The 27,011-nt window shown below is 39.9% G+C and overlaps 1 protein-coding gene across 1 annotated transcript in view; it reads right to left on the reverse strand.

Annotated features, from left to right (window-relative positions):
* LOC124721420 (ankyrin repeat domain-containing protein 13C) overlaps nucleotides 1–27,011 on the reverse strand; it is a 109,886-nt gene that overhangs the window by 17,983 nt on the left and 64,892 nt on the right. The window contains exons 4-7 of the mRNA XM_047246392.1: nucleotides 26,843–26,974; nucleotides 13,985–14,196; nucleotides 10,368–10,499; nucleotides 1,002–1,166 (exon numbers count right to left, since the gene is read on the reverse strand). Of these exons, the coding sequence (XP_047102348.1) occupies nucleotides 1,002–1,166; nucleotides 10,368–10,499; nucleotides 13,985–14,196; nucleotides 26,843–26,974 (641 nt within the window). The remainder of the gene's footprint in view (nucleotides 1–1,001; nucleotides 1,167–10,367; nucleotides 10,500–13,984; nucleotides 14,197–26,842; nucleotides 26,975–27,011) is intronic.

Here is a 27,011-nt window from a genome sequence, read left to right on the forward strand (position 1 = left end):
ACATTCCCAAAGTTTCCTGACAAGGTTAAGGGAGGCTGTTGAGACAAAGCATTACGGGAAGATGTCCAAGAGCGTGTTTTTGCCCCCCTGACAGCTCCCAGATCATACTGTGCAGGACAGTCGCACCAGTTACTACACTGGGCTATAGAATTTTGCCTCATGCCCCATATCCTCGTTACGTGGCACCCAGTCACTTCTTCCTCTTTCCCCGGCTGAAGTAATGATTTGAGTGGCAGACATTTCCATAATGACAATGAAGTAATTTTCAACATGGAACATTTCATGAACAGCCACCATAAAATCAACCTTTGTTGGGAAAAATGTGTCACACAGAACAGTGAATATGTAGAGGAGGACTAACACCATCACCAAGTTAAACCAACAAAGAGAGGTGGAGTGGTCAACATGCTGATAAATGTTTCTGTGTTGATATTAAACAATGATAAAAGTGTCTGTAAGGATACCAGAAGCACTGAGAACTTTATGTCCTTACACACCAACTTTTAATACAGAATAAACAAATGAGGAATCCAGAGAAAGTCTATACTGCATACTTGGCATACTGTAATTTGAACAGCTATGTTAATTGTTGAATTTTCACAAAATCAATGATTAGTAAATGCTGGCTGAAATATTTACTCTAAACAGTAATGATTTACTCAGGCAGATACCTACAGTCACTGGAGGATGATCTGATGCAAAAATATCCTGAGGACACCGTATGGAGAAACAAATATTAAATACGAAAATCGTGTTTCTACAGGGGTTTTGCTTTTACTTCTGTGAACAATCATTATTAACATTTTACTGTTAGGCTTTATGTTCATTAAACAAATCATTTTCATTTTTGCCCTTTGACATTCTTTTTATACACAGTTGGCCCAAAATAAGTCTACAAAGTCATTACTTTTACAGAGCTGATTTTAAAGTTTGTTATATAATTTATTGTTTTTTGCATCAGTTTTTAGTTGCATCATCATATGTCATAATGTTTTAGTTACCTCTCCATTACTGTCAAACCCTTGCGTGCTGCCTTTTGTCAGGCTTTCCATGATTGCCTTATTTTTTTGCAGATCTTCTTCTGACAGATGTTCTCTCCTCTTCCTTGATTCAAGTAACATTCCATTGATTACATAAAAATCTGCATGGAAAGGCCCGACCATTTCCTGAAAATAAGTTTCAGTGTAAATTACCTTACCCAAGAAAACCTCTCTACATTGTTTTTACTGTTACATTTATTAATATGTCTGGGCAGCATAATCATAATAGTCATGGAAGCAAAAATGTAGAAAAATTGCTATATGCTACAAGGTATTTATTAAGACTTCATGCTTGTACAATGCAATGCAGTGCAGTGCATGACGTTCTGTGATGAAGACTATCACCATGTGTGCCCCAGGGAAGTGTGATATGACAGCGCCTATTCTCTAGATACATCAGTGATATGGCAGAAAGAGTGAGCCGCAATTTACGGCTATTTGCTGATGATGTTGTGGTGTATGGTAAGATGTCATCATTGAATGACTTAGGAGAATCCAAGACGATTTAGACAAAATTTCAATTTTTTCTTTATTGTGGGACCTGCAGCATATATTATGTAACAATGGAACATTATGCAGAGATTTGGTTGCCAGTACACAGTTTGATATTTTTTTCTCAGATTTAAGCTTATTTCAACTTTATTGCCTTCCCCAGTACATCTGCTGACAATGACATGTATTTATAATTTATATAATACACAATTTATAAAGGTTCTTTTACACTGGATGCTATACTCACGTCCTGACTTTGTAAGGTGGGCCTATGTCAACTCTGAGTAAACTACACTCCTGGAAATTGAAATAAGAACACCGTGAATTCATTGTCCCAGGAAGGGGAAACTTTATTGACACATTCCTGGGGTCAGATACATCACATGATCACACTGACAGAACCACAGGCACATAGACACAGGCAACAGAGCATGCACAATGTCGGCACTAGTACAGTGTATATCCACCTTTCGCAGCAATGCAGGCTGCTATTCTCCCATGGAGACGATCGTAGAGATGCTGGATGTAGTCCTGTGGAACGGCTTGCCATGCCATTTCCACCTGGCGCCTCAGTTGGACCAGCGTTCGTGCTGGACGTGCAGACCGCGTGAGACGACGCTTCATCCAGTCCCAAACATGCTCAATGGGGGACAGATCCGGAGATCTTGCTGGCCAGGGTAGTTGACTTACACCTTATAGAGCACGTTGGGTGGCACGGGATACATGCGGACGTGCATTGTCCTGTTGGAACAGCAAGTTCCCTTGCCGGTCTAGGAATGGTAGAACGATGGGTTCGATGACGGTTTGGATGTACCGTGCACTATTCAGTGTCCCCTCGACGATCACCAGTGGTGTACGGCCAGTGTAGGAGATCGCTCCCCACACCATGATGCCGGGTGTTGGCCCTGTGTGCCTCGGTCGTATGCAGTCCTGATTGTGGCGCTCACCTGCACGGCGCCAAACACGCATACGACCATCATTGGCACCAAGGCAGAAGCGACTCTCATCGCTGAAGACGACACGTCTCCATTCGTCCCTCCATTCACGCCTGTCGCGACACCACTGGAGGCGGGCTGCACGATGTTGGGACGTGAGCGGAAGACGGCCTAACGGTGTGCGGGACCGTAGCCCAGCTTCATGGAGATGGTTGCGAATGGTCCTCGCCGATACCCCAGGAGCAACAGTGTCCCTAATTTGCTGGGAAGTGGCGGTGCGGTCTCCTACGGCACTGCGTAGGATCCAACGGTTTTGGCGTGCATTCGTGCGTCGCTGCGGTCCGGTCCCAGGTCGACGGGCACGTGCACCTTCCGCCGACCACTGGCGACAACATCGATGTACTGTGGAGACCTCACGCCCCACGTGTTGAGCAATTCGACGGTACGTCCACCCGGCCTCCCGCATGCCCACTATACGCCCTCGCTCAAAGTCCGTCAACTGCACATACGGTTCACGTCCACGCTGTCGCGGCATGCTACCAGTGTTAAAGACTGCGATGGAGCTCCGTATGCCACGGCAAACTGGCTGACACTGATGGCGGCGGTGCACAAATGCTGCGCAGCTAGCGCCATTCGACGGCCAACACTGCGGTTCCTGGTGTGTCTGCTGTGCCGTGTGTGTGATCATTGCTTGTACAGCCCTCTCGCAGTGTCCGGAGCAAGTATGGTGGGTCTGACACACCGGTGTCAATGTGTTCTTTTTTCCATTTCCAGGAGTGTATTACTGCTGTCTGTAGTAGTTGGATGTAGAATTTTTTTCAGTAGCATTTTAAAGTTGTTTTATAATATGCATGCAACAGCAAATTATCATACATTTTTTATTATTCTGAGAGTCATTGAAATTCAAGTTTGACAGCTAGTTGTTCACTCAAAGGTATTTATGTTGTTGTGGGTTGTGTATCAATGGAACTGTTATTTATGTGTTTGTAGTCTCTGGTGTTTTTTTAAAAAATTCTATTGATATTTTATGTAGGGGTAACAGATATTTGGTTATCTGTTATCCCTACATAAAATATCAATAGAATTTTTTAAAAACTGTGTGTGCCTGAAATCAGTTTTTACATTTAGTATATTGTAGGGATAATCTTAGGTGTGTATGTATATTTCAAATTTCTCCAAAATATCCATGATTGGACCTTCTGGGATTTTGGGCAGGATTAGTTATGCATTTTCAATGTTGTCAACTTTGTATTTTTGATTTGTGTGGTGTGTAAAAAGGCAGATTGGTTATTATTTGTTTCTCTTGCGTATTCTCTGAATCTGACTATGAAATTTCTTTCTATGTATCCTATATAAAATTCTGTGCAGTTATTGCAGTTAATTACAGAGAGGACAAATAAGGAGATTCAAAGAACACACGACATAAACAAACAACATCCAATGCACCTTCTTTACACATCACAAAAATCAAAAATATGAAGCCGACAACACTGAAAATGCACAACAAATCCTGCACAAAATCCCACAATCTCCAATCATGAATAATTTGGAGGCATTTGAAATACACATATACGCCAACTGATTTCACGCACACACAGTTTTTGAAAAAATTTATTGAAATTTTATATACTGTTAACAGATAACCTAAACACATCAATACAGTTCACTAGATACATGACACACAACAACATATTTTTGAGTAAACAACTAGCCATCGAACTCAAATTTCTAAGTGTCAAAACAATAGAAAATGTATTTTAATATATGTGCAACAGTAAATATTGGAAAACTTTAAAACATTACTGAAAAAATATTATATCCAACAACTTCAGACAGCAGTGATAGTTTACTCACACACAGTTGGCATATGTCCGTTAACGAAGTCAGGATGTGAGTACAACATCCAACGTAAAGAAAAAACCTTTGTAAATTATATAGTATGTAAATTATAAATAAATGTGATTGTTTGCAGATATACTGATGAACGCAATAAAGCCAAAATAAACTCATATACAAAAATAAAATATCAAGCAGTATACTGTCTACTAATTCTCTGAACGAAATTTTTAGTTGGTGTGAGGAATGGCAGCTTGCTCTTAATGTAGAACAGTGTAAGGTAAAGCAGATGAGTAGGAAAAACAATCCTGTAACATTCAAATACAGAATTAGCAGTGTGCTGCTCGACACAGTCACATCCATAAAATATCTAGGTTTAACGCTGCAGAGTGATATAAAATGGAATGAGAGTGTAAGGTGAATGGTCAACTTTATTTTATCAGGAGAATTTTGGGAAAATGTAGCTCATCTTGACAGAAGACGGCATATAGAATTCTGATGCAACCCATTTTTAGTACTGCTTGAGCATTTGGGATCCCCACCAGGTCAGATTGAAGGAAGACCTCAAAGAAATTCAGAGGTGTGTTGCTAGATCTGTTACAAGTTCATTCGATCAGCATGCAAGTATTATGGAGACGCATCATGCATTCAAATGGGAATTTCTCGAGGGACGATGATATTCTTTTCACGAGGCACTACTGAGGAAATTTAGAGAACTGGCATTTGAGGTCAACTGTAGAATGATCCTACTGCTGCCACTATACATTGCACGAAAGGACCGTGAAGATACAATGAGAGAATTAGGGTTTGTACGGAGTCTTACACACAATTGTTTTTCCTTCGCTCTATTTGCAAGTGAATCAGGATAGCCACCACACACCATACAGTAGCTTGTGGAATATGTACATAGATTTAGATGTAGACATAGACAAGATGTCTGAAGTGCCCCCCCCTCGTCCCCCCCCCCCCCCAGCGTCTTTAAGCATGTGCTAACTCAATGGAGCTGTGACTAATGAACACATTCAAATGTACCATCCTGGAACGAATTGGAATCACAGGCATTATGAATGCACTGTTCAAGTGTCTGCATGTCAGGGATAGGCTCTGCATACACAACTTCTTTCAGCTGGCCATCTACAGGTTTGAAGTCTGGTGATTTTGCAGGTAACAGAGCTGGACCACCTCATTTGATTCATCTGGCAGTGTAGATATTGTCGACTTACATGTACATGGAAATTGGGAAGTTAACTGGAACACCATCATGTTGCTGTTGTTGTGGTCTTCAGTCCTGAGACTGGTTAGATGCACCTCTCCATGCTACTCTAGCCTGTGCAAGCTTCTTCATCTCCCAGTACTTACTGCAGCCTACATCCTTCTGAATCTGCTTGGTGTATTCATCTCTTGGTCTCCCTCTAAGATTTTTACCCTCCAATGCTAAATTTGTGATCCCTTGATGCCTCAGAACATGTCCTACAAACCAGTCCCTTCTTCTTGTCAAGTTGTGCCACAAACTCCTCTTCTCCTCAATTCTATTCAATACCTCCTCATTAGTTATGTGATCTACCCATCTAATCTTCAGCATTCTTCTGTAGCACCACATTTTGAAAGCTTCTATTCTCTTCTTGTCCAAACTATTTATCATCCACGTTTCACTTCCATACATGGCTACACTCCATACAAATATTTTCAGAAACGACTTCCTGACACTTAAATCTATACTCAATGTTAACAAATTTCTCTTCTTCAGAAACGCTTTCCTCGCCATTGCCAGTCTACATTTTATATCTTCTCTACTTCAACCATCGTCAGTTATTTTATGCCCCAAATAGCAAAACTCATTCACTACTTTAATTTTATCATTTCCTAATCTAATTCCCTCAGCATCACCTGACTTAATTCGACTATATTCGATTATCCTCATTTTGCTTTTGTTGATGTTCATCTTATGTAGTAGAAACATTATCTTTTGTACCACCAAAGGCACGTCTTCCAGCAAGTGAGGCAGGATCACCAGCAGGAAGTGCAAATATGCCTTGCCTGTGGGGCACTGTAGAAGGATGACGATCCCATGAGGCAGTGGTCAATAATCGCTGCCCACATTATGAGGCAGAATCAGTGTTGATGGTTCACTGCCAAAATACAATGAGGATTCTCTAAAGTTCACAGGTTGGTGGTGTGAAGATTGACAATACCACCCCTTGTAAAAGTAGCCTCATCTGTGAACCTACATCTACAAACATATTCTGAATGCCACCATATGGTGAGTGGCAGAGGGTACCTAGTAGCACTACTAGTCATTTCCTTTCCTATTTAATTCACAAATAGTGTGAGGGGAAAAATGACTTTCTATGCCTCCGTGTAAACCCCAATTTCACTCATCTTGTCTTCGCGGTCCTTATGCAAAATGTACATTGGTGGCAATAGAAGTGTTCTGCAGTCAGCTTCGAGTGACAGTTCACTAAATTTTTTCAATAGTTTTACTCGAAAAGAATGTCGCCTTCCCTCCAGGGACTCCCGTACAAGTTCACAAACCATTTTCTTAATACTTGTACATTGATTGAACCTACTGGTAACAAATCTAGCAGTGCACCTTGAATTGCTTTGATGTCTTCCTTTAATCTGAGCCTGTGGGGATCCCAAAGACTCTAGCAGAATGCAAGAATGGGTTGCACTAGTGTTCTATATGTGGACTACTCTACATATATACCACAGTTTCCTAAAATTCTCCAAATAAACCAAATATGGCCATTCACCTTCCCTTTTACAATACATACATGCTCATCTCATTTCATATTGCTTCACAACATTATGACCAGATATTTAAGCGATGTGACTGTCATGCAGCACACTACTAATGCTGTATTCAAACATTACGGGATTGTTTTTCCTACTTATCTGCATTAACCTACATTTCTCTACATCTACATCTAGCTACCATTCACAACACCTACTAGAAATTCTGTTTAAGGCATCTTTTATCTTCCTAGAGGTCCTCAAGAATGACACAGCTGCAGATTGCTGCTCCCCTTGTCTGGCAGATCATTTATGTATATAGAGAATAATACTGGTCCTATCATACTTCCCTGGGGCAGGAATGATGACAGAAATTCCAGCATCATGATGGTCTGTGTGATGACCCTGCGACAATACCATCACTTCGGAGGCAAGTCTGATGGTAATAAGTGCAATGTAAGTGATACGGATAGTGGCAGCAGTTGTGGGGAATGTTCCACACAGTCGTCTGGCTCACCCCATGTTGGTGGACCACCTGCCAGGTGCTGATACTGGGGTCATATTCTACAGTGTTCAACACCTATTCCTCCAAGGTCTATGTATCAGAGTACACTGAAAAGTAAAAGTGTGAATGCATTGCATTCATCCAGTGTATTTAGTGCTATAACAATAAAAGTTAAATAACATGCTGTTATCAAGTTTTTACCTGCTAAAGAAGGGATTCCCAGTGAGATTCATTATTGTTTAAAGCCTGTTTATGGTGACAAGGCTGTTGACAGGTCTACTGCAAATCCTTTAGTGATAAAATTTTGTGAAAAAGTCATAATGGTTGATGAAAAAAATTCTGTTGACTTTGTTTTGGGATGCTCACCTAGTTTATGTGACTGATTATATGGTACAAGACATAACGGTAAATTATTCTCAGTACAGAGAGACTCTGTAACATCTCCGATCTTGAGTTTGTCATCTTGGAGACAGCCTGGCACCAATAATTTTGCATTTCTGCAACATGACAACGCTCACTTACACAACTTGTGCAGCTAAAGAGGCTCTGCAAAACCTAATGTTTGAACCGATTCCACACCCTCATTTCTCCTACCAGCTTGCACCTTGTGATTTTTATTTTTTTCCTCTACTCAAAAGAGACCTCAAGGGTAATCATTACACCTCAGATGAGGAGGTGAAGACAACTGTCAAGTCCTGGATTCAAGAAAAGTCACAAGAATATTTCAGTGACAGAATGAAAAAACTTGTTACACACTGCGAGTAATGTGTTATTCTTAACAGCAACTTTTTTGAAAAATGAATACGATTTTGAAGCTTAAGAATTGTACTTAAATGGACTTTTTGCCTGATCTTCCTAAATTGTCTTGCTTGTGTTCTACAAGCATGTGTTCATACTTTTCAGCCTACCTTTCGTATGTACCGGGCACCTGCCATTCATAATTACTCATCTCTATAAATGACTGTGTCCAACACAAATGATGGAACACCGTTCCAAACCATTTATGGTGCGGTTGCTGATGGTGAGGATACATCTCCTGGTACAGTCGTGCTGCTGTCAGCCTATTGCATTTGCCTGTCCATATGTACAGACCATTGTGGCCTGTTTCTGGATGGTGTATCAGGTCATTGTCTCCAAGCACTGCACTACATGACAGACATCCACCAGGCAACAGCAATGAAGCAGATGCCCCGTGGCACCGATACACGAGTGCCCGCCACCGTCTGAACAACATTACTGCCCTCTTGAGGGTGGATCTAAAACACTAGTAGAGAGAAAACATTCCCCCTTACTAGGTGCATATATGTGCTTCCAATCACTGAAGCCTATAGAGTCAATGATTTTTATCTCCACCTGTAAGTTGGTGTCTCTCTCTTTAAATGTATTTCCGGCCATCTGTCCATATGACCTTTTTTGTTCCTTATCCTCTAAGGGATCATTTCTTGTAATTTATCCTCAGCCTGTACATCTTTAAAGAAAAAATTACATGCAAGTAATATACACATGTAAAGCAGTCACTACTCTAAAGTTGTCTTACTACCAAAACTCTTTACTGGGTACTGTACAAATGCTAACAATATGCTGTAAAAATCACCAGTGAGTTACCAGGCATGAACTTTAGTGTGGGATCCCAAGAGTTGGGTTTGTATTTTTCACATACTTTATAGATTAACAGTTGTCAAAATACTGAGGAAATATTTTAAGTCCAAAGGGAGATCTAACCTTGAATCTTTACATAAGCAATTTGGTGCATAAGAAACAGAGGTGTTGAACCACATATGCAAGTAATAGCCTATACAACAGGAATGCCATTAACTTTGCAAAGCATAAATTGGTTAAAAAGGGAGAAGTAAAATGTCAGAATTACACACAGAAGCTATTCTGAGTACTTGAAACACAGTCAAACTGGAAAAGGTACAGCCTGTTAGTAACACAGATATGACTAAAACAGTTGTTTGCTTTCAGCTTCCACAAATGTGTCGCCTGGTTCACTGTTTTGTCCTTATCCACTCATGTAGTCACTGTCTGGTGTGAATGACATCAACTAAACCTTTTATTCTGTTTGATGGAGTTTTCTAGTTTACATTCTTTTTTGTCAACTGTCTGATCTGAAGGAATGAAGATTAATGACTATGATTTCATAATTAGAGATGGGATGGCAATACCAACTGGTTGCAGCATATTGGTATTTTCTTTCTATTATAGTAACAACCTTCTTTTATTGTTTCAGCCAGCCTCACTTTCAGCCTTGAGAAGCCCTTCGCTATATTTATAGACAGACACCTGTTTCCACTCCAGTCATTGATGGTATAGCACTGTAATGTATGTTTTTGTGAATGTTTTTATACCAAGTACTCTTACTTTGCATTTCAGTACCTAAATTGTTATAAACAATTAAATTTTGCTTCTCTCTTCCATTTGTTGGACCTCATTCTCATTTCACACACTGTTTGGGATTTAAGTAGAATCATCTGAATTAAGAGCCATAACCAGCATTTGATGATAATGTGTTTGGAGAAAACTGCACATTTCTTACAAATTTAAAATAACTCTCAGCATAAAACAATAACAGTTTCTTATTACCATTCTATTTAAAATGAGGAATTTTTATACGTTGACTGAACTTCTCAATAAATAAGGTGAAACAACTGATAAGATCTTCTGAGACATAAGAAACAAACTGGTGAAGAAAGGTGCGAAGTTTTCACTTTAAAACACAGACACAATACCAGCCCACATACAACAATAAGAACAATAACAGCAAGAATGAAGATACAAAAGTAAAACCATCAGTCAGTAACAACAACTACTAAGTACACAGATTACCTTCCTGTCTTCTCGAAATATCCAACCCGTTTGTGCACGTGAAAAAGTGATAGATTTTGTTGACATCTGAGCAGCCATAATGTCACTACTCATCAAAATATCAACTTCATCCTCTATTTCAACTTCTGTTTCCTGAAAAAGATTAGTACATTACTACACTATAGAACAGAGGTAAACATTAAACATTGGTAAATTCTGTTAATGACTGTTCTGTATTCCATTCTACACTCATGAGCAGCTGGATTGGGGATAACTGCAGTGTTGAAGACTGTGTGCTCATTCTAGCAAAACAAATAAAATGATTCAGTGTATTACATGACTGAGATCCTGATAAACCTCTTATTCGGCGTAAGCAAGACAGGGATTTCATCAAGCCTTTTTTCTGGCTGTAGGCATGACCAACAAGTGTAGGTTGGCAAAATGCACAATGTCAGTGCATTTGACCACAGTCAGCCTCGCACATAGGACAATTTGTCTCCCTGGCACATTGGACACTTTTGTCTCCAAGGTCAGGCAAGGACTGGGCTTTTACATGCCATCCTGTCAAGGGTGTACCACGAGTACATTGACACGAAAAACCGCTGCCATCACAGTCAACTCCTGCAGGCAACAATGTATTGATGGCTGGGGTCATAATTAACTATTAAGTTTGTGACAATAGATTGACAGGCAACAGCACAACAAAACATTCACAAAGTCAATGATAAACATAAACAGTGAGTAGTCCTTCTATCCAGAGCCATCTCCAGCTAAGGAATACCGAAGACCATGCCCCACACATGTACCTCTGCTAACAGTACATCACTGGACAAACAGATTAGCACAGTTGCATGAACACCACCACCATTAGGCACCTGGACTGATGAGTCATGGTGCATGTTGGTACACACTAATGGCAGCAAACCAGTCTGACAAAGACCACATGAGACAATACATGCCAACACTGCACCATTAAGACAGGTGGTGGACTTATTCTTGCATGGGGGCTGCTTACATAGGATGAAATGTGTACCCTGAGACATCTGTCATAGTCATTCAACAGTGAAAGAAATGGAAACATACAACACTATCATGTGCAAGTATTTGCTCATCTGCAACTCCCTACTTGCAACCTTTAACTCTATCAAGATAATGGTGTAACCCACTGTTCCTAAACTGTGCCAGATTGGTTTCAGGAACACTCAACAGATATGAGGGTTTTTGTGTAGACTCTCACACCACCTGACCTCAGTCATATTTTGCACAGCTGGGATACTATAAAGAAACATGTATTTGCCTTGGACCCACCTCCAATTGATCTCTGTGGGTGGTGGGTAGCAGGTGAGCAGTCACTGATAATAATGGTCCCCTATAGCTCTTAGTGCCTCATTAGTTACATAAAATGACTCACAGCACCCATCATTAGGGTGTGGAACAGTACTAAACACTGCTGGGCACATATTCATAATTCATTCATTAGTGTACTGAATTTATACACACTCGATGTTATAGTAAATACTATAGTTCATTAAAGTATACCACTCCCCCTACTATCACTTAGTAGATATGAAGCTACACATGAATGAAAATCTAGTGCAACATAATTGCAGCGCTAATGTTGAATCAGCGGTGGTGGTGGTGGTGACAATGATGATATTGTAGCTTAAGAACAAATAACAGAATTATTATTGCCAGTGGAAAAAGTCCCTACACTGGAAAAAAAGAAAAAAAAAACTTAAATTTTGCCACGCGCTTAACTGATTGTCTGTTGTGTAAAATGGTACACATCTCTAAGTAATTGAAACACTTCTTGATAAATGACAAGAAAAAGCCATCCATTTCAAATATGATTTAGTGAAAGTAGTATGACATGGGCTTGCACATTGTTGACATGGGCTTGCACATTGTAGAGTCATGTTCAGTATTACTTGAAGGCAACTTCATTTTATTTGATTGGCCAAGATCAGATACAACTGAACTACATAACTGGCTTTAATTATCAACTTGGTGTCTCAGTGCTAACTATTTAATATCCCAATGGTATAACACTATTCCTAATAACACCAATGATGCTGCATGGATGGCAGCGGTAAATTCTCCTACCACCTAAGTTGTTTTCTTTTTTCCCTTAATTATAACACTTACCATTAGTCAATAGCATTTTATGTAAAATCTCTAATGTAAGGGACAGACAAATGAAAATGAGACAAATGGAAAAGAGTAAGAAAAATGCTTATTATTTCAAAAGTAATATCACTATAAATGTTAATATATTTATCCCACTGTGAGGCAAGACAGTCAATGTCTTCATGTAAAAAAGCTTGGGACCAGATTGCACCCAGGTGTGCACCTCTTCATCCACAGCAAACTGATGCTCATGAATGTCTTCTTTTCAGGGCACCAAAAACATGAAAACCACATGGGGAGAGACTGGGATTGTATGGAGGATCTGTATGGCCTTCCCAGCCCACATGTTGCCAAGATTATTTTAACTATGCTGCAGAAGTTTCGCTCAGAAGCCCATACCATCCAGTATACAGTCCTGATCTCTCCACATGTGATTTCCATATTTTTGGAGCCCTCAAGAAAGACATTTGTGATCATTGACTTGCTTCGGACAAAGAGGTGCACACTTGGGTACAGTCATGGTTCCATAAGCAATTGCAAATATTTTTACTTGAAGGCCCTGACCACTTTGTCTGACAGAGGGATAACTTAACAGTTATGGTGATTACTTTTGAAATAATAAGTAGTTTACTTCCTTTTTATGTTTGTGTACCTCAGTCAGTGAAAACAGAGCCTTTAAGTAAACTGTGTATTACTTCCAAATTTATCTCCACAACTTTTAATACATTCATCCAACTGCAAAACAAAACGAGACTCTATGGAGGATGTGTTAGAGCTTCCCAGCAAAACTTCTGCAGCATAGTTGAAAAAATCTTGGCAACATGTGGGTGGGCCCTTCTATATACTCCTTCAATGTTTCAGCTTTCTCTTCTTTACTTAGTTCTGGTTTTCCATCTGAGCTCTTCATATTCATACAGCTACTTTTCTTTTCTCCGAACATCTCTTTAATTTTCCTATAAGCAGACTATATCTTTCACTCAGTTATGTATACTTCTATATACTTACATTTGTTGGCAGGACCATATGTTACCAAGGTTGTTTCAACAATGCTGCAGAAGTTTCACTGGAAAGCTCTTGCACATCCTCCATACAGTACCAATCCCTCCCCATGTGATTTGTGTTTTTGGAGCCCTGAAGAAAGACATCCGTAGCTGCTGATTTGCTTCATACGAAGAGGAGCATGACTGGATACAATCATTGTTCCGAAGGCAAATGCAAACTTCTTCCATGAAGGCACTGATCATCTTGTCTCATAGTGGGATAAATGTATTAATAGTTATGGTTATTATTTCTGAAATAATGAAGTTTACTTTTTTTTTTTCCATCTGTCTCATTTTCATTTTACTGCCCCCTTATAATATAATTAAATTCAATATTCACACTCATGAAATTAATTCAGAGGGACAGCAACTGGTGACAATAGCACAAAATGAATACAAAATAATTAATTATTTAAAATGATTTTTAAAAAAATTAGATAGGAGAAGTTTTAATATCATCTTTTACCATACCTCATACCTCACTCGCTGATATAGGCATTGCTTGTTATCTAAAACTGTCAGTGATTGTCCAGGTTTCCTGTCTCCATTGAAGATAAAGCTAATATCACCTCTCTCCCACCGCATATCATTAAAATCCACAAGAGTTGTATCCAAGCGTATTGAGGAACCACGTTTATGAATACGGCATATATCAGATGGAAGAATTCTAGACACCAATGGCACTGTAAAAATCATAAAACAGTCACTTATTATAGGAAAAGATTTACTTCACCAAAAAGATGTCTAAGTTTCAATCTATGAAACATATTAGTGAGGAGATTACATTTACCGAAAAGTGCCATTCATAATACAATCTAAACACTGAATTTTTGTAAAGGTGCATCAAATAAAGAAATTGGTTACTGGCACAGAGGGAGAGGATAGGGGCAGGGAGGGGAGGGGACGGGGATATGATTTTTAGTTATGATTCTTCCTGAAACTTTTTCCTTGTTTTCACTAAATATATCTATGTGTGATTTTTCATTACCAATGATGATGCTACTACTACAAATCCTTTCATTGCTTTTGTCATTAATTTATTATGCATGTTAGTAAGAATATCATTGCAAGTGCTTAAATCAATTTCACAACTTATAAAAAAGAAATACTGGGGCAATGTGTAACTGTAATGTGTAAACATTACTACAAAAGACCTGCAAAACCTTGTCATACTACAGCCTCTATGTATAATTTACCTTTTCCTGTAGCATAGTAAGGAAAAAAAATGTGACCCACCTGTAATATTTTCCTATAATGGCCATATGACTCACAGTGTGAGTGTAGCAATAGCTTTTGTATTCGTTGTCTCAAGCTGACAGTATTTTCTACTGCTCAAAATAAACATGTTACGGTAATCATTTTCTTAACTGAACATGATCGCTTGTCTAAAGGTTTAGTGCTTGCAATAGCTCTTTCTGCCTCATACCTGGGCATGAATACTGCCAGTTTACAGTCTTAAATGATTGAGAGATGACATAGCACAACCATAGTCAACTATGAACTTCCAATAATGAATCCAAAAACTTTCATTAAGCTACATGTACCTCTACATCACTACTCTGCAATTCACACTTAAGTGCCTGGAAGATAGTTCATCAAATTATATTCAGATTACTTCTCTACTATACACTCATGAACAATTGTGCAGGAAAAATGAACATTTAAATCTTTCTAGACAAGCTCTGATTTCTCTTATTTTATTACGACAGTCATTTTCCAGTGCGCCAACAATATATTCTTGTATTCAAAGGAGAAAGTTGGTAACTGAAATTTTGTAAAACGATTTTTCTGCAATGTAAAATGCCTTTGTTTTAATGACTGTTGCTTCAATTTATGGCACACTCTCCTCTATTTTGCAATAATACAAAATGTGTTGCAATTCTATGAACTTCATCGATGTCTATCATCAGTGCTACTTGATAAGGATCCCACATCATGTGGCAATACTGCAGGTGAGGATGGACAAAAGTAGTGTAGGCAGTTTCTTTAGTAAATCTGTTACATCTTCTAAGTATTATGTCAATAAAATGCAGTCTTTGGTTCGTCTCAAATTAATGTGTTCGTAATTGTAATCCCTAGATATTTAGTTGAATTGACAGCCTTTAGATTTGTGTGATTTATTGTGTAACCTAAATTTAATGTAGTCCTTTTAGGAGTCATGTCGAAGACCTGTACTTTTCATTATTTAGAGTCAGCTGCCAGATATCTTGTCTAAATCATTTTGCAATTGGTTTGGATATTCCAGTGGCTCTGTTAGATGATAAATGACAGCATCATCTGCAAACAATCTAAGAGGGCTGCTCACACTCTCCTAAACCATTTATAATGATTAAGAGGGATTTATCTTCATTGGGGGAATATCAGATATCACTTGTGTTTTAATCGATGATCTTCTGATAATTACTATGCACTGTGACCTTTTAGACAGGAAATTATGAATCCGGTACCGCAACTATGATGATACTCCACAGACATGCAGCTTCATTAGAAGTCGTTTGTGAGGAATTGTGTCAAAAACCATCTAGAAATAGGGAATCAATTTGAGATCCCCTGTTGATGGCACTGATTACTTATTGGTGGGAATAAAGGGCTAATTCCATTTCACTACAATGATGTTTTCTCAACCAGTGCTGTGTACGAATAGATCATTTTCTTTGTGGTAATTCATAATGTTCAAACACAGTATATGTTCCAAAATCCTACTGCACACTGACATCAATGATAGGGGTCTGTAAATCAGTGGATTATTCCTATTTCCTTTCTCGAGTACTGGTTTGATCAGCGCAACTTTCCAGTCTTTAGGTAAAAAACTTTCATCAAAAGAGTGGTTGCATATAATCATTAAGCATGGAGCTACTACATCAGCATACTCTGATAGGAGCCAAATAGGTACACAGTGTGGACTAGATTTCACTTTACAGAGGGATTTAAGCTGCTTTCCTACATCGAGGAAATTGACTTCTAAGTTTCTCATGTTTGTAGCTGTTCTTCACTTGAATTCTGGAATATTTACTTCATCTTCTTTGGTGAAGGAATTTTGGACAACTGCATTTAGTAATTCTGCATTAGTAGCACTGTCACTGGTAACATTACAACTGCTGTTGCACAGTGAAGGTAGTGACTGTGTCTTGCCACTGGTGTGCTTTACATATGACCAGAATCGCCTTGGACTTTCTGCCAGATTTTGGGACTGAGTTTCGTTGTGGAAGCTATTAAAGGCATCTTACACTGAAGTCCACAACAAGTTCTGAGCTTTAGAAGAACATCGCAAATCCTGTACATTTTGCATTATTTTAAATCTGGCATTTTTTTTTTTTTTTTTTTTTTTTTTTTTGCTTCTGCAATAGTGTTCTGATCTGTTTTGTGTACCATGGGGGTAAGTTCTGTCTCTTATTGATTTATTTGGTACAAATCTCTCAACTGCCATCAATACTATTTCTTTGAATTTGAGGCACATCTGGTCTATGCTCACATAGTTAGGAAGGAGATGGGACTGTCTCTTAGGAAGACACCAATTGTTATTTTCTTTTTAAACAGATATATTTTGCGTTTATCTGTGGTTGAATGTTACATTATTCAGTCTCACTTCAACACCCTTGTGGTCACTTAATCCTGTATCCATCATGATGCTCCCTATTTGATCAGCATTATTTGTTGCTATTAAGTCAAACATCTATACTTTGTGTGGGCTCCTGAAATAACTGCTCAAACTTAATTTCACAGAAAGCATTTAGCACTATTTCAAATGATGTTTTATGCCTACCACCAACTTTAATCATGTATTTTTGCCAATATGTCGAGGGGAGACTGAAGTCACCACCATGATTGCATGAGCAGAGTACATATTTGAAGTGAGACTCAAGTTTTTGTTGAGCCTTTCAGCAACTGTACCATCTATGTTGGAGAGTCAGTAAAAGGAACCAGGTATTGATTTATTCCAGTTATCAAGTATAACCTCCACCGAAACTAACTCACAGGAAATATCTTCTTCAATTTCCCTACAAGATTAACTACTTCTGGTAGCAACAAATATACCACCATCATCCATATATAATCTATATTTTCTGAACACCATTAGGTCCTTTGTGAAAATTTCAGCTGAACTTATCTCTGGCTTTAGCCAGCTTTCAGTACCTGCAATGATTTGAGCTTTAGTGCTTTCTATTAGTACTTTGAGCTCTGGTTCTTTCCCTCATGGCTACAACAATTTACGACTATAAGAACAATCGTTCCTAGGTATAGCCTCATCCTGTTTTTGATCTGCACTCATTAAGAATGAAGCCTTTTTTATAATTTCCCGAAGCCCTCTAACTCAAACATGCAACACAATAATAAAACTAAAGTTAATGGAGTACCATACAACTAGTGTTGTCTTGGCAACAACACACCAAAGACATTTCCCTAAGTTTGAAAAAATTCACATAAACTGTAAAAAACTGGGAAAACCAAAGCAACTAACACAAAAACTGGTTATGTTGTTATTGCAGTAGTGCTAAGAAAACTGCTACACATAAGCAGGAGCATTTCACTCCATTTGAAAGGACGGGCATGGTTCTTGCTGAGCAACTAAGATAAAACAGTAACAATAGATAATACAATGAAATGATGCTGAGGTGTAATTTACCAGATACAACATTTAACCATGAGTTCTGATGCAGATGACTCATTGAAAGAAGGGCTAGTGCTACAACAAATGCTAATTATTGATATTTGAAATTACATACATGAATGAACAGAACCTTGACATTGTTATGACCTTACGGACATCTATGTTACTCGTATTAATTACCATGTACAGAGGAGCTTATTGAAGATTATAATTATGCAAAGTAACCAGCCATAAGTCAGACATTAGCTATTTGTCTCAAGAATGAGTGGCTGCTGTGAGCATCTCAACATTAACACTGAGCCGCAGAACAATACAGGACCATTACCTTTATGGATAAGTCCCAATTTATTTCCACACTGGTAGAGTAAACATTTTTCTTGAACAAGAGACCACAATTCATTATCATCTACCAAATATCCACGACACAAGTGACACACTTTCGTGACATAGTCTTTAACCAAGGGCATTTGCTATATGTTATACCTTTTATGCAATTTTCCAGAAGTTTTTATATTTTGTCTATGTAGAAATGAAATGTGAGGAAACACCAAAACTGGCATGTGAGCCACTCCACACCAAGTGATCTAATTTCGGAAAAAGTTCACACGACCACTACGGATTTTGCTGAAAGCTCATGTGGCTTTTGGAGATAAAGTCATTTGTTTGACCCCCATATTGCAGCTATCAGCAGTGTACCTGTAAGTTTTCGGTAACTTTGAGACACAATATCTCAAGCAACAATTTCTTGAAAGAAACAAAACTTGGCCATAATGTACAAGTTTTCACGTAGTCTTAAGCAAAATAATACAAAAAGATTTCCTTAGTGATTTCCATATGGATAACTTGAAACAAAGTTGGCAGAATAAATAGATGCTCACAAAAAGTGAAGTGTAGCTTTTTATATCTCCAGAAGTAATTGCGGGATACACCTGAACCTCCGCATGTAATAACTTACCAATAGAAGATCTTAGAATATAAAATTTCATTCTCTTACTGCTGTCCAATAACTTACAAATTGAGGGCATATTTGACAATTTTTCTAAAATGCCAAAAATAGCTATTTTTGGAGTTTTCTGCACACTCTTTTAAATCATTTTCATTGGAAAGATCATGTTGTAAACCACATAAACTTTATTTGGCTCTGCACTGTGAGGATATAAGTCCCTAAAAAAGAACAAGAAGGTGGAGGTGCACTGAAGATGGGGCCCATATTCTGCTCGCTGGTACCCAAATTAAATCTGACCTCTTTTATGATGTTTCACAATTGTTTAGTTCTCTCTGTGGAAGATAATATCAAAAGTCCTGATGACTAGGAAATGAGCTAGAGTCAGAAAAACTGCAAGTAAGCAGTCTTTTTAAATTTTTTAGACATCTCTACAGTATTCAGTTATACAATTTTTTTTTTATAAAAACCGAAATGAAGTAAGGAATCCAATATACAGAATAGTTTTCTCTTTCTTGTGGCTCTAATATATTTGAGGTAATCACACTTGAAAATTGTATTTTTGGGTTCTGTCTCATGAAAATTTCTTCCCAAGTGTCTGCCTGTGTAGCTGAGTGGCAACATGTTTGCGTATCATGCACGGGGCACGGGTTCGATTTCCACTGGACTGGAGATTTTCTCTGCTTGTGTACTGCGTGTTGTATTGTCCTCATCATCTACGACACACAAGTTGTGCAATGTGGCATCACCAGAAATAAGACTTGCAACCTGGCGGCTGAACTTCCCCGAAAGGGACCTCCTGGCCAACAATGCCACACAATCATTCTTTCCCCCCCCCCCCCCCCCCCCCCCCCCCCCCCCCAAGCAATCCCATTGGTGACATTGTCTGGCTGGCAGTATAGTTTTGCCTCACGACCTTTTACAGCAAAGTAATGAAACCTGTAAAAAATTCAAGAAGCTTGAAGTAAACATAACCTTGGGATCCTAAAAGAAACCTTTTCTAGCTTTGGCCTTTGACAATTCTAAAAATGTAGCATCAGCTTAGGATCCTATGTAAAGAACCCCTTATCAGGTTTTAGAACCTGTGGTAAAGAAACTTACCCATGGCTGCTGTTGCACAGCTAGTAGGTACAGCCCTTATGGTGATGGGAATGATGGGTTTCTCACTTTAAAAGGAACCAGTAGTGGTTAAGCCACCATGGACCGTTGTTGTTGTTGTTGTTGTTGTTGTTGTTGTCTTCAGTCCAGAAACTGGTTTGATGCAGTTCTCCATGCTACTCTATCTTGTGCAAGCTCCTTCATCTCCCAGCACCTACTGCAACTTACATCCCTTCTTCTACTCAAGTTGTGTCACAAATTTCTCTTCTCTCCAGTTCTATTCAATACCTCCTCATTAGTTATGTGATCTACCCACCTCCTCATTAGTTATGTGATCTACCCATCTAATCTTCAGCATTCTTCTGTAGCACCACATTTCGAAAGCTTCTGTTCTCTTCTTGTCTAAACTATGGACCATACCAACACATTTACACAACTTATCATGTGTACACTAATGTTCCACTTAATCACAAACAATGCTAACACAGAGTATGTCAGACCTTCAGCCAGAATTAAACTAGCACACTGATAGCATTACACAATAAAAGGACACAGTAATCATTCTCTATAACATGAATCCATTCAAAAAATGTCAGGAAGACTACTATGAACTTCACGAAAACTTACACAATACGACAGTGGTGTAAAAGCTGCAGGCTGTTTATATGATATCTACTGCAGCTATTAAGGAACAGTTTTACTACCAAGAGCTCCTGTGTCTTGGTAATGCACTATTAGACTGTGAAGTTTACGACCAGTTTGATTGTGTAGTTATAGCAGAAAAACAGACTGAAATGTGTCATGATGAGTTGTGATGAAAGACATCCCTTTTTTGAAGTTTTTCGACTTATTCACACTTTATCTCACTTTCTAGAGAGTACTAAACAACTGTAGAACATAGTAAAAGATGTCAGATTTAGTTTGAATACCAGTGGAAATGGAACCATTTTCAATGCGTCTCCACCTTGTCATCATTTTTTAGGCCTTATGTACTCACACTGCAAAACCAAATATAGTTTTCTAGGTGCTTTAAAACATGGTCTTTCAAATGAAAATTGTTTAAAAGAGTTTGCAGTGGGTCAAAAATAATCATTTTTTGTATTTTTTTAAAGGTCATCAACTTTGTCCTCAATTTGTACTCTACTGGAAAGCAATAGGAGGATGATACTTTATATTCTAAGACCTTGTATTGGTAAGTTATTACATGTAAGGTTTCACGTGTATCCTGTAATTATTTTTGGAGATATAAAAAGCTGAAGTTAACTTTTTTTAATGGTTTTTGGGCTGACTTTGCAAATCGCTCAGGAATTCTTTTTTTATTATTTTGCTTAAGAGAACGCAAAAATTTGTGCAAGATGACCTAGTTTTGTTTCTTTCAAGACAATATTACTGGAGATATTATGTCTCGAAGTTACTGAAAACTCACAGGTGCACTGTTGATAGCTGCACTATGAGATCAAACAAATTACTATATCTCCAGAAGTATTGAATTAATGATCGTGAAACTTTACCAATGTTCATTGGGAACATGTGCAATTGTTCGTACAAAATCTCATCAAAATCCATTATGGTCATATGGGAACCCCTAGACCACTTACAAGGAGAGGTCCCCAGTGGGGCAATAAACTTTTTGCAACCACCTATATGGTTGTGTATGTTATGAACCCAGGTATCCCACCCTGAAGCCATTCACCCTGGTGGGCCCTTATTTATGTATAAATGATGAAAAACAATTTTGCCTGTTATGCTAGAGCATCAAATTAACACCAGGTTATTGCCTACCATTGTACCATAATGGGTAGCGTAACAGCCTGAAAAACTGAAGGTGGCAGGTTTGAATCCTGTTATGAGTTCTTAACCCACACCACCACATAGGTGGTTGCAAAGAGTCAGTTGCACCACTGGGGACTTCTCATTGTTAGCATGAAATGACCCATGTAACTTTTAACTACTCTGCTTACATTATAATTCTGATTAAAATACTGCTTGCCAGAAGGAGGAAAGTTTAGAACAGAATATCTCATCAATACTAGTGTCATTTGAGATGGAGCACTAACTTGGACAAGTACCTAAAAAAGAAATCAGCCACAGCCTTGTAGAAATAAATACATCATTCCAGAATTTAGCTGAAATGATTTGTACAAACTGTGGGAAGTAAGGAAGGAAGATTAGTGTTTAACATACACTTGACAATGAGATCATTAGAGATGCAGCACGAGCTCAGATTGTGTTTATCAGATGGGAAAGGAAATAAGTCATGTCCTAGGAAGGAACAATCCTTGTATTTGCCTGAAGCAATTCTGAGAAATCATAGAAAACCTGTATCTTGATGGCAGGATGGAGATTTGAACCATTGGCTTCCTGAACATTAAACAGGGGAAACCCACATCAGAATGGCTAGAAGGGGTATGAACTCCAATCACTGATGCATGTAACATAGTAAAGTCAATTAGGGCATAATCAAGTTTCTAATGCTGAATGTTCTATTACAGTTGCTTAACTGTCATCAGTCCCCATTAAAATTAGTAATTAAACAACAATGGAGAGTCAAGATAGGAATATCAACAATTACAAAAAGGATAGACTGCTACTCACCATAACCATAAAGATGACAAGTTGAGCTGCATACAAGCATCATGAAAAAACTGATAACCACTACGCTTTCAGTCAAAGACTAATTCAGAAAAGAAAAGGACTGCAACTGTTGCATTGGACGAAGGCAGCAATTGGGAGTGTGGCAGGGACAGCGGATGGACAGCAGACAGGAGGGGGGGGGGGGGGGGGGGGGAGAAGAGTGCGGTCTGGAGACACATGCAGGGACTATAGTAGAAGGCAGCAGGACAAGGCTGCGATAGGCAGCGTCAGGAGGCTATGAAACATGGGTGGGCAGTGAGCAGAAAAGGAGAGGAGCAGAGAGGGGGAAGCAATAGTGAATGCGCTGGTATAGAGTGGGTGCTATGAGGATGAGGGGATGTGAACTGGGAGGAGGTTGTAGAACAAAGGGGGTAGAAACACTTGGGTGAAAGGTGTGGGGACAGTAGGTTACCAGAGGTTGAGGCTGAGATAATTTTGGGATTGGAGAATGTGTTGTAAGTATAACTCCCATTTGTGCAGTTCAGAAAAGGTGCTGTTGGTGGAGTGGAGCCGCCGTGAAAATCAACCATGTTATGTTCAGCTGCATGTTATGCCACAGGATGGTCCACTTTGCTTTTCTGGCCACAGTTAGGCACTGACATTCATCCTGGTAGACAGTTGGCTGGTAGTCATACCAATATAGAAAGCTCTGTAATGATTGCAGCAGAGGTGGTATATGACATGGCTTCTTTTACAGGTGGCCCGGCCTCTGATGGAGTAGGATAAGCCTGTGACAGTCCTCGAATAGGAAGTGCTGGGTTGGTCGTCTGGGCAGAGCTTGTACCTGGATCTCCCACAGGCATATGATATCGCTGACAAGGGGCTGGGACTGGAAGTGCCACAGCGATGGACTAGGATGCTGTTACGGTTGGTTTCACAATGGAACACCAGTTTAGGAAGGATGGGAAGGATCTTGGGTAGGAGGACCTTCATTTCAGGGCATGATGATAGATAATCAAAGTCCTGACAAGGGATGTGATTCAGTTGTTCCAGTCTAGGGTGGTGTTGGGTGACAAAGTGGGCACTACTTTGTTGCTGGTTCTTCAAAGTGGCAGGAGAATAGGGGGTGTGTGGGTATATGCCACGGGAAATCTGTTTGCAAGTAGGTCTGATGGATAGTGTGTGTCTGTGAAGGCCTTGATGAGACCTTCAGCACACTGGAACTCTGGAAATTTGTGCTAATTTCTGGACAGAATATTAAAGACTTCTGGCAGCTCAGAGCTATACCTGGACCCTCTCAAACTTTCTTAGGCAGTTTATTAATGCACTCATTGATGACTTTGCTTGGACTAGTATTGTTCAGAGTACTATGTAACATTCCTGCCTTCATGCAGGGAGGGAGGGAGGGAGGGAGGGAGGGAGGTGGGAGGGACGGAGGTGGGAGGGACGGAGGTGGGAGGGACGGGGGTGGGAGGGACGGGGGTGGGAGGGACGGAGGTGGGAGGGACGGAGGTGGGAGGGACGGAGGTGGGAGGGACGGAGGTGGGGGGGGGGGAAGGAGGTGGGAAGGAAGGAGGGAGGGAGGGAGGTGGATGAGAGTGGGGGACAGAGCAGGAAAGGAGAGGAGGTGGGAATGGGAACAACAGGTGAGTGCACTGGCAGTGGGTGGCATAATGAGGGTGAGGGGACGTGAAATAGGGTTGAGGTGATAGGACAGAAGGGCAGAAACTGTTGGGTGTAGGGTGTGGGGAATGTAAGCTGAGGTCAAGATAATTTTGAGAGCAGATAACGTGTCTAGTAAGAATAACTCCTATATGCACAGTTCAGAAAAGCTGTTGGTGGAGGGGAGGGGAGGAGCCGGTGGCCTGGACTGTGAAGTAGCCACTGAAATCAAGCATGTTATGCTCAGCTGCAACTAGTGCCACAGGGTAGTCTCTATGCTCTTGGCCACAGTTTGATGGTGGCCATTCATCCTGGTCGACAGCTGGTTGGTAGCCATACCCATATAAAAAGCTAGGCAATGATTGTAACAGAGCTGGTATATGATGTGACTGTTTTCACAGGTGGCCCAGCTTCTGGTGGGGGTAGGACATGTGGTCTTGCATCTGGGTCTTCCACAGGAAATGATCCCTGACAAAAGATGAGGTATTTGATGACAAAGGGGGCACTTCTTTGTAGCTGGTGGAAGGATAGGGGGTGTATGGGGATATGGCACAGGAAAGCTGTTTGTGGAGTAGGTCTTGTGAGTAGTGTGTGTCTGTGAAGGCCTCTGTGAGACCAGATTACTGGGCAAGGGGTTCTTGTCAATGCAGATATGCTGCTCCCGGGTGGCCAGGCTGTATGGAGGGAATTTTTTGCTGCAGAAGGGATGGCAGCTGTCCAAGTGCAGGTTCTGTTGGTGGTTAATGGGTTTAATGTGGACAGAGGTGTGGATGGAGCCATCAGATCAGAGGGGAGGAGGTCGACATCCAGGTGGGTGGCAAGCTGGTGTTGAGGACTGGATGAAGTATATGGGAAAGAAGACATTGAGTTTGTGAAGAAATGAGAATGGGATATCTTGGCCCTGAGTACATACCATGAAGATATCACTGATGAACCTAAACCAGATTGGGGAGGCGGGGGGGGGGGGGGGGGGCTGGGCTGGGAAGATTTCCTCTAGATGGTCCATTAGAAGATTGGCATAGGAGAGCGTCATGTGCTTGTCCATGGCCATGTTGCAAATTTGTTTGTATAGTTTCCTTTCAAAGGAGAAGTAGTTGTGTGTTAGGATAAAGTTAGTAATGTGTATAAGGGATGGGGTAGCAGGTTATTCTGCCCAGACTGAATGAATTTCGGACCTCATTGAGAAACACTCCCAACCAATTGCTGAAATCTAGTCAAAGACACCAAACACTTCCTTCATCAACTTTCCACCACCACCACCACCTCTTCAGCTCCTAGATCCCTACTCGTCACCACTGATGCCACTTTCCTATACACAAACATCCCTCATGTTCATAGTCTTGCCAGTTCTGAACATTACCTTTCCCAACATCCTTCAGACTACAAACCCATTACCCCATTTCTCATACACATTACTAACTTTATCCTAAGGCACAACTACATTTCCTTTGAAGCGAAGATATACAAACAAATCTGTGGCATGCCCATGGGCACCTGCATGGCATGCTTCTATGCCAACCTGTTTATGGGCCATCTAGAGAAAACTTTCCCTGCCTCACATCACCCCAAACCCCTGGTCTGTTGTGCGACTCCAATATGGGTATATAAGAGATTAGCATAGCATTCATGTCCTTCCAAACTGTGAGCAGCAAATGTGAAAACCTAAAGTAAGGCAACATTATTACCAATTGTGCCCAAAACAAGACCCAATGAGCTGTTATTCTTTTCTTGGCTGCTGAAGGACAAACACCAGTAGACATCCACTGAAGACTGAAGAATGAGTATGTGGTGGCAACATGTCTGTCGAAAACCACCGTTGTTGAATGGTGATCCAAGTTCTGTGTGGGGTGCTGCAGCTTCATGATAATGCACATCCCTACATCACAAATGTTGTAATGCATAAGTTATGCCAACTCAAGAGGGAGACACTCGTGCACCCACCCTATAGTCATGATCTCTCCCTATGTGATTATTACACCTTTGGTCCATTAACCCTTGCGCTGCTGCAGACGTGCTCTCTGCTCTGCATTCTGTGCTCAGGGCAGCTTTTGTTATGGATGCACTCCTGGCCAAATGCTGGTACCTGTCCTGAGAGGCGGCATTCCAGTTGATATGAAATACTTATAATCTGATTTTATGAAAACTTGTGGTCTGATAGCTCCACTTAACAAAGAACTGAATTTCTTTTTGTTATCTATTATTTTTACTGCACTGCATCAAATTAAGTAAAACATTACATGAAATTTTAGGGAGTTTGAAGAGGTAGAAACCCATTATGTAAACTTTGCGTATGGTTCATTTTAGCTCATACACTGCAGTGAATCAAATGTAGATAAGATATTGACATATTGTTTGAAACTAATAGCAGTAAGATATCTCATTTCGTTCTTGAGTTGTTAGTGCTTAAAATTTGGTAACAAGTAGAAAGGCACTTGGTACATACCCCAACTCTGGAAATCCCATTTCAGTTCCATATAAAAATCGCCCATCTGATTCAGTGCAGCTACTAAAGAAGGTCTTCGCTCTTCCATTTGTTCTCGAGCCTGCTGCTTCAACTTCCGCACTAGTGAGGAGACTGAAAATAAAATTAAGAACTAATTGATAAAAATGAT

The sequence above is a fragment of the Schistocerca piceifrons genome, chromosome X (genome assembly GCF_021461385.2).
Source record: "Schistocerca piceifrons isolate TAMUIC-IGC-003096 chromosome X, iqSchPice1.1, whole genome shotgun sequence".
In the NCBI taxonomy this organism is placed as follows: domain Eukaryota; kingdom Metazoa; phylum Arthropoda; class Insecta; order Orthoptera; family Acrididae; genus Schistocerca; species Schistocerca piceifrons.